The 9737-nt window shown below is 36.7% G+C and overlaps 1 protein-coding gene across 1 annotated transcript; it reads right to left on the bottom strand.

Moving 5' to 3' along the window:
* Positions 1-8026: 8026 nt before the first annotated feature.
* GCK72_012421 (uncharacterized protein) lies at positions 8027-9481 on the bottom strand (the record flags this gene model as incomplete). The annotated part of the gene is made up of 1 exon (XM_003097175.2): positions 8027-9481. One exon carries the CDS (start codon positions 9479-9481, stop codon positions 8027-8029), a length of 1455 nt encoding a protein of 484 aa, XP_003097223.2.
* Between the last annotated feature and the right edge of the window lie 256 nt (positions 9482-9737).

Here is a 9737-nt window from a genome sequence, read left to right as displayed (position 1 = left end):
CTTGTTTGCTAGCGAAATTAAGAACAGAATGAAAGAAAGAAGAAGTGAAATAAATTTTAGAATGAGGAATGAGTCAAACAGGATGGGTGTGTCCGGAATGGAATGTTTGGCAACTGATAAGAGAATTTGAATTATTGTGAAATCATAAGTGGTAGTTGTCAACTTATACCTTGTTATCTTTTTTCTCCATTGAAATTGGAATGTTGAGTTAGAGATAAGAGACGCAGCATTCTTGTTTGCCAAAAATCGTGTCCACCACTGTATTTGAGGGCTGTAAGTGTATTTTTCTTTTTTTTTAAATAAATTCAATTTTTTTTTTCGTACGAAGTTTAATTGAAAATAGCAAGAAAAATGAGAAAAAGTGAGCTTTGTTATAAACACGAGATTTGGCTGAGCGGCGACCCAATTGGCAGCCTGCCAAATGGTGTGCAAACGCGCTTCACTGGACATCGGGTTTCCCGCGGAAAATAACTTGAATTCATATGGACTGAATATGTCATTGTATTCCTGAAATAACTTTTAAGTTCATCATGATTGAGAAACAGTGAAGTAGGTTTTAAAAGTGATGTTACATACAGTTTCGTATCAGTAATAAGTTTCATATCGAGTTTTTTGGGTGGTGATATCCGATTTTCACAGTTTCAGAAGTTTGACGTAAAATTTTTAGTTTTTCAGCATACAATAGAGGGTTTTTCGGGTTAGAAAGCGCTGATTTCAAATATGTACTCAGTTATAGCCTGTAAACACTGATACTAGAGAAAAATGGAGTCGAAATTCCAACACGTTTTCATTTTCTTACTTTTCCATTTTTAATTTTTAAGGTAAAAGTGTTGTACTAGGTTTCGATGACAGAAATACAGGCTGTAATTGAATCCTTCAATTACTTTATAAGTATGTTTCAATTGAAAAAAAGTAAAAAATTAACATTGCCTGTTTTTGGTATCTTTAGATAAATGTTGCAAGATTCAATTTGTGGGATCGCACGCCACTTTTGCGCCAAATTTATTTTTCTGGTTCAATTAAAATACTAGTGTAGAAATACCTTTCATCACTGAGTCAAAACGGCAGAGCTTGCAATTTTAATCATTATGTGAAACAGCAGCTTAATGGAACTCTTGTTGAATTTTCATAATTTACTGTTTTGAATTCTACCTAACAATTGTAAGAACGATACGGTTTAGTGAGCTGACATTTTTCGTCTGATTTTTATTATAGGGTGCTTTGAAAATAGAAACCTTGAATTTGACATAAATGTGAAGGAATATCAATGAGATCATATTATGCATTAAGGCTCCACGGGAATCTCAGAAGTCAATGCTACTATAAAAAATTGATCTTTATCTGAATAAAAAGGATAAAAACTGAGTTTCATAACAAGTTCGTGCAACTGTAAGTTTTGAGTTTTGATAGTTAAATTTTAGAAAAAAGTGTTTTGTATAGAATTGTTCGTGTTCAAACTTATGAAAACATAGAATTCATGAATTGGCGTTATTCTGAGTGGTACAGATGGTGGAACTGAATCTGGAAGTTATGGGTTTTTTTTTCAGTTTGTCTTCACTGGAAGCGAGATTTAGGAAATTCCTGAAACAATATTTCGAATGGCGAGAAATACCAAAATCTTTTGCAATTTTTACTGTTTTTCGTCCATTTTACAATTTCTGAACAAGAATGATACAGTACTGGTTCAGCAATATTGAGCGGAATGCGGTTGTCAAAAAGCGGTTGGCAGAATAAAATATCATTTTTAGAAGATGTTGTTGTGAAAAGCCTCTAAAAATGGTTAGGGTTATATTTGTGTTAAATTTCGGTTTTTTGGTAAAAACTGATAGCTTGGCTGCAAAAAACTTTAAAATTGTTTGTAAATACACATGGACTAAATCCGATATCTTTTCCTAAATCTGTTACAAGCCACTTGAAACTTGAAACTTTATTTTTTTTTTCGATTAACTTGGTGAGACTGAGGTGGGATTATCTTTTTAACTTGACTTGAACTTGATATTTCGGAAAAAATGATCATTCGCTGTAATATTTTCACTTCCAAATTTTTTGAAACTGTATTTTCAGAATCCTAATTTTAGGTTTTTTGTCAATCATTAACTATCCAATAATTGATGTTTCAAAAACGTATTTTACTGCGCATTCTGAAAGAAGTCATTGGTCAACATTGTCGGTTTCAGTGACCACTCATCTATTTGTGTTTTTTCATGAAGATAGTTTGTTCATCGGATATTGTGACATGTTTTGATATTTGTGACATGAAACATGTTCAATTTTTTTGTGTCGAATCTCGAATTTGATTTCTTTTTTATGATTCTTCAGGTTCAAGAATCTCCAGCTCTCTTCCTTCCTTCTCTTTTAAAAAATTTTATTTCATTGTTTTTCCTATATTTCTTTTCTTTTAAATAAATGATTTAATCATACTTGTCAACGGGCCGAAACGGGTCGACACGGGCCGGCTCGTAACTCACTTCAAACTCAATATTATGAGCTGAAAAATATACCAAAATGTAGATCTCGGCTAGTTCTATGTCCGTGACTTACTACAGGCCAAATGGCTGTTCGTTAATGTGCCACGGGCCGGGATAAGGTGCCAAAAAACCCGAAAATGACCAGTTTTTTGGCCATTTTCGCGTTTTTTGGCACCTTTTCATAAAACTAGCCGAGATCTACATTTTGGTATATTTTTCAGCTCATAATATTGAGTTTGGCGCGAGTTACGAGCCGCTCCGTTTCGTCCCGGCTTGCAAGTATGGGTTTAATTACCAATGTTCGACAGTCGAATTGAATGTTCATTCAATTACTTATATGTATGTACATACTGAAACATACTTCATAGTTTTAAAGATTAATTGGCAACAATATTGTTTTAGTAAATAGTTTCACCATAACACGTTTGTGAAACCGGTTCAATTGTAAAACTTGACATCAAAGGGCTCAGGTCTTGTTGGAACTCGTTTTGATAAAATTCAGGGTTCTCAAAGTTGAGAATATCAATCTTCAATTAGAATGGATAGTGATGCAACTACTAAGTTTCCAAATTGATGAAAAAGAGCCGTTTTTCGGACTCCGACAACAGATCAAAGAGTAAACAGAGAATCAAAATTACGTGTTTCATCCTGTTCTTGAAACACCACCTTTTGTTGATAAGTTAATCTTTTGGTATCCTTTGACCATACTTGTCAAATCACGGGCCGGGCCCTCTGAAAATTTCAGGGCCCGGGCCGGCCCGCAGGGCCCGCAGCAAGCTTTTTTTTCAATATTTTGACGGGCCGGGCCGGGTCGGAAGATTTTTTTAGCGGGCCCGGCCCGTGACAAGTATGCCTTTGACAGTTCTAGTATTTCACGGTCTAATACGTTTCAGGATTGAATTTTGGTTGTGCGCCATTTTTAATTATATTTAAAAATATTGTTTTATTGTAAAATGACTTGTTAATAATGGCTACTCAGTTTAACAAGTTGATTTGTGTTACTAATGAAACAGTGAGAAAACAATTTGAATAGCGTTTTTTCTGCTTTTCGATTTTGTTCTGTTTCACATACTTGTCAACGGGCCGAAACGGGCCGACACGGGCCGGCTCGTAACTCGCGTCAAAATGAATACTATGAGCTGAAAGTGCCAAAAGACGCGAAAATGGCCAAAAAAACCATTCTAGGCCGGCCCGCGGCATATTAACGAATAGCCATCCGGCCCGTAGTAGGTCACGGAGATAGAACTCGTCGAGATCTATATATATTTTTCAGCTCATAATATTCATTTTGACGCGATTTACGAACCGGCCCGTTGACAAGTATGCTGTTTCAAAGACATTGTGTTATGAACACTCAGGTATTTTTGGGCAAGGGTTGGGCAACGAAACTTTCAATTGGGCCATGTGGCCCGTGAATAGGGCACAGTGCCTACAAAAAGGGCCACATGGCCCAGTGGGCACAGGTTGGGCGCAGGTTGGGCCACAGGTTGAGAGATAGGAAATACTTGGCGGATGTGGGCACAGGTTGGGCGCTTGGTGAGGATGAATGGGCGCAGCATGGGCACGGAGTGGGCACAGGTTGAGAAATCGCGCTCTACCGCGCACTCTGATTTTTCGCCACGATTTTTCTTATTTATTTCGTTTCTTTTTCAATTTTATCGACCTTTTATATAATTCTACTTATTTCGCACAGAAAATGAAATAAATCTAAACTCGACTTAACAGGTAAGACAGTATTTTTTATTTGTTTTTGTTTACTTTTGGTGAAATTTCAGCTGAACAAAAAATGATTTCAACAACACAAGAATCATCACCAACTACGCTCTCCAGCTGCTCATTTTCTTCTATCTTTAATTTATTGCATTTACTCTGAATTTTTTGTTGTAATTTGTATATTTGTAGTTTTCACGAAAAATTATTTCCTTTTCCTGTATCCCTATGTTCCATCTTCTAGTTTGACCAATTTCAGCTTATATTATCCTATTACTTTCCATAATTATTGAAATAATTCTTTTGTGTTTGAATTTGACAAATAAATAGTAGAAAAGTACAAAAATGTGTAATCTTGTTATTTATTGTGATTAATGGGAAAGAGAAAAGGGAGCTGAATGCTGCGCGTTGAACCGAATTTCGGCACTTTGCCCACGAAATGGGCCATGTGGCCCAGAATATGGGCATGATGGCCCGCGTAGGGCGGGCCATACTGCCCATTTGGTGGGCCACATGGCCCATTTCGTGGGCAAAGTGGCCCAAAAATACCTGAGCAAGAATAAAACATTATACTGTTTTGCAGAGAATGTTTTCCCTTGTTACGTATCGATAAAATTACGATCCCATCAGACACCATTAGGTCTCAAAAGTAGAAATGGTTTCTTTGACAAACTGAGATTTTTAAAATGTCTCATTCAACCTAAAACTAATTTTTTAAATGCGATCATACTGATCAAACATGCAGGAAACAGTAAATCAATTTTAAAAACGGAAAATTACAATTTAATGGAAGTCTAATGAATAGTCATTTTCACATGAGTCTGTTGTGATATTACGAGACTCAGAACATTTTTGCTTGTTGTTTTTTACTGTTTCATAAGCATAATGTTTTTGAACAAAGTGCTTTTTTAATAGTAGTCTCGTTTCTTTAGAGATAACGTATTTGAACAAGAAAACTGATGTATACCGAGCTAATTTTATACATACAACTGGATATTTAAAAATGTTCAAAAACAATCATAATTGATATAAAAAATAAAAATAAAAATAAACGTTTTTACGGCTGACATGAACTTTGCTGCTTCCCAGATAATTTTAAGGAGTCAGAAATTAAGTCAGAATATCACATATAAAGAAATGTATAATATTTCTTGATCTCACATGAATTTACCAAACAAATATCCGAATCTGAAGAAACAGTGAAAAATCGACTCGATTCGACTTAATATTATAAAATCTATCAGGTTAATTTTGAAATCAATCATCAGAAACAAAATAAATATTGAGTTTCAAAATATGAAAAAGATACTTTGGTTCTCTTTTTTCTAGTGATATTTTCACAGAGTGTCATCTCACGACTTATTTGAAATATGAAGATCCAACAGCAGATATCTTGGTTATAAGAAATTTATTACTGTTTTGAGCAAGAAGTATTTTGCAAAAGTAGGTGAGAATCTACGTCGTCGATTAGGTAACATGCAGATGCGCAACATCATGGAGGCGGTGGATTTTTTGACCGCGTGGAACTGAGGACTTGCGTATAGCTTTAGTTTTTGTGAAAGAGCAGTAGTGTAAGATTATGGTTTTGCACTTGTCTAGAAGATTCAAGTTATATCCGTTGTGTAGGGAGGGCATGACTTTCATTTGGAATCGTTTTCGTTCGACGATGTCTGCTGGCGTTCTATCAAGGCCGAGTCACTTGACTTTTCTGTAATAATTACTGTACAAGACCATTGCCCTGTTAAAACTAAGAAACGGTTCAATCAATTGAAATTTGGAGAAGAAGAGAGGAATTGAAGTCGTAGGACTACCCTTTGCTAAAAGTTAAAATCGACTAAAAGACGTCGAACACATGTCTCAATTTTTATTCTTGCCAACACGTTTCAAGAAGTTTTTAACTGTGGTAGTAAATAGTGTGGACTGTCATTGATAATATATATATATACTCTTCCTCTATAACTCACAGCATGTACAAATCCTGTTCATATGGTCTTTTAGTACGTGATACTTTGATCATTAAAAAATGACATTTCGAATGAAAATAGGCAGGGCTCTCCCAGAAGGGAAGCGTCGGAGGGAAATGCTGTAGACAATCAGAATTCCAGAGAGTTTATCTAACATAGGCCATGCATAGTTGGTTTTGATTCTCGTCATTTGTCTGACAGCATTCAAAACAAATCATGGTCAAAAACTTTCTTGACAACCAAATACTTACTGTCTTATTAATAACTTCAGATTGAATGTCAAGTTCGTAAATTATGTATACGGAACAGCACAAATTTTTGTTTAAAACGCTGACCCAGCAAAGGTTTTTTATCAAAGGCTCACCATCACGGTTCAAAATCATCGCCTAACAAAAATAATTATTCCTAATTACTGCGTTTTACTGTTTTACAACACCATCAATCACTTTCTGGAAAATACCGAAATGTTTAATCTGATAATCAAGGAGTTTTACCAATTTTGATATTCCTTGCCAGAAAAAGTTAACTTTCTATAAATGATATCTCAACAGAACTTGCAGAAACATTGGCAAATGCCAACCTGAGATAAATGGAAACATGGGAGTGTCTGGAAAATACTGGATTTATGAAACGGAAGAAACATTTAAAAAAAAGAAGAAGCAACGCCAATGTTGTTGACAATGATCCACGATAAATCAAAAAGAATAGTATGACAGCGATTTGAACCAAAAAAATATGCATGATTACTGCTCCAAATAAGGATCTTCTCTTATGTAAAAACTGGGCACTATTCATGACATTCCAACTGATTCCTTTTACAAATCTATCTTCATAGATACTAATATAAGCCTATCAAAAAACTTTCGGACTCATTCATCAATAGTACTGTTAAATCTTCCGTGAGCGATATATATTTAAAACCGTTTATTCTATTGTAAGATACTGTCAACTCTAACCACAAAAAGAACATATATAAGAACTCGATCTTGTTGCTGGCAGCGTTCTTCCGTTTTCGAAGAAATCCATCTGTAGCTTGTTTTATTCAATCACTAGAAGTTCGTGACGAACAATTCTAATTACTACTTCTTGAAACCGCAGTAGTTTTGGAATCAATTTAAAATAAATGAAACATTATGCAATGTTTCAAAGCCGTACAATAAATAATGTCTCAATAAGTGTTTATTTCATTGAACATTCAACACTTGTTCATTTAAATTATCTAGTTTTTCTATTTCATGAAGGTCATCTCAATTCAGAAGCAGCTCTTCTAATCCAATACCGCTGTGTGGATACTAGAATAGCTCAGGAATCTCGAAAAATAGTCACAAAAGTGGTTGTTGTAACCATTAGTAAATGGATTGAAAGCTAACCTACATTTTTTAATCAAACCCTTCAGAATAATTGTGATCAAAAAACTATATTTTTTTCTAAAGCGGAAATTGAGGGAATTTTGCTGTGGGCCTAATTATCATGTAAATTTTTGAGAATGAAAACTGTTTCATGTAACCTATTTTTTTCTGCAAAATTGAGAGTTTTCAGTATTCCATCTTCGCAGACCAACAACATATGCCAATATATATTTTTTTAATTGGGCCAAATTATGCTAACTGTTACAGGTACAGGTTTCTTGATTTTCCATTTACTTCGGATACGTTTCGTTTTCTTCTAAAACGGAAATTGAGAGATTTATGAATAAATTGAAATGCCTACATGCAAATTTTTGATGAAAACTGTTTCATGTAGTTGATTTTTTTTCAGAGATTGATTGTTTTCGGTTGTTGATTGATTTGCAGATCATATATTCTCAAACTCAAACATAATAAATTCGAAATGTTCGAACAAAATACTGGGACAGAGTTTTTTTTAATTTAAGCCTGGGATCATCTATTGTAGTATAGTTGCCCGCGTACGAATACGGGGTGATAGGGTCCTGATAAAGCACGTGACTCCGAATGGGAGTCGGCTGAATCTGTACGTGGCGATGTTGCTTTCTTTGAATCCCTCTTCGGGATTTTTCAACCAAATGAACTTCATCGCATCTCTGAACTTCTCTTGAACCATTACGGCGTGAAATGCCTTCTCGATATCAGCTGTCATTAGAAATTTTGGCAGTCGACTTCGTAGAAGGATTCCCAGAATGGATTGAAGAATGGATGGTCCTGGATACAAACAGTCGTTGAGCGAGAGCTGGTTCTTCATGTGGGATGAGGCGTCCAACACGATCCTGAGTTTCGTGGTGAGCGATTCTTGTTTGATGACCACTCGATGGGGAATGTAATACTCTGGTCCGTCAGCTGGGGTCCCTGGTATCACCTCTTCGATGATGCCTGAGGCCAACTGACCCATCAGAATTTGGTGGTACGCTTCTCTGTCCTCCTTCTTTTGATGTTGTCTTCCTAGAAGCGATACTAATCTTCGTTTTGCAACTGCAAGGTTATTTCCTAATTCCTTTTGACGACCATTGTACGGTAGAGCTACTTGAATTCTTCCATCGGGATCTTTGACCGCAGACCTTTTGAACTCCTTGATGAGGTCATTGTTGAGCGCTTCTTTGTCTTCTCGTTTGGTAGGGGGTTCGATCCCTATTACTTCGAGTGACCAGAGTTGTTCCAGTTGCTTCTCGAACTTCTTGTTTGATATTGCGCTGGGGACCTTGTTGGCGTTGGCTTCCTCCAGATCCATGTCCTCGGAGTCGAGTGTATGGATCCATATCTGCTCCATGTCGTTGACGATGTTGACTTGGGTCGACTCATTGATGGGCACGAAAGAATCTTCCATGACTGGTGGATGGTTTACGTATCCTACCATCAATTTCTCGATTGACCTTCCGCTGGGTAGACAGTATGTTTTCGGCCTCTCGATACTCTTGATTTTGTTCAGGATGTTGTTCCCTAGAATCATGTCGATTTGTTGTCCATCCCGAGTTCCCAAATCGGTAATTCCTTCGGTGTTGAGGGACCATTTTTCTAGCTTTTCCAGATCTTCTCTGGTATGGCTAGGGGCCCGAAACTCTGTCGTCATTCTGTGATAACTTGGAACGCACGACGACCAGCATTTTCCAGACAGATCCTTGATCTCCAGCTTGTAGAATATACACTCAGTCGGTTGACTGTCTGCCACGAATCCCGAATACCGTGTCATTCGTTTCCCGACCACCGTCATTTTCAGACGTTCTGCTGCTTTCGTCGCGATGATCGATACTTGAGCTCCCGAATCCACGAGAGCTATGATCTTCTCTCCTGATGGTGTTTGGAGTTGGATGAACGGGAGTTGGGCTTGGGCGTCCGTGATTTTGCTGACTTGAAAGTGTATGATGGGAGGTGATTTGTCTGGGGGCATGTGTTGTGCGTCGATCAGCTTCTTTGCGAATTCCTCCGTTGTTGACAGAGTGTCACAGATGATGGACGTTGGAACTTGATTTATGGGAATTGGGGAGTTTTGGCTAGAAGATACGAAAGATGCGCTTGGGCTTAGTTTTGAAGCGCTAGATGTTGTTTGCGTATGGGGATTTAGCAAAAGATTTTTAGATGACAAACAGTTTGATGGGACTTTATTTAATTTTTTAGAGGATAGAAAGCTGGGGGAGAAGTGACAG

The sequence above is a fragment of the Caenorhabditis remanei genome, chromosome IV (assembly GCF_010183535.1).
Source record: "Caenorhabditis remanei strain PX506 chromosome IV, whole genome shotgun sequence".
NCBI lineage: Eukaryota > Metazoa > Nematoda > Chromadorea > Rhabditida > Rhabditidae > Caenorhabditis > Caenorhabditis remanei.
The sequence above is the reverse complement of the archived record's forward strand: the minus strand, read 5'-3'. Positions and strand labels throughout refer to the sequence as shown.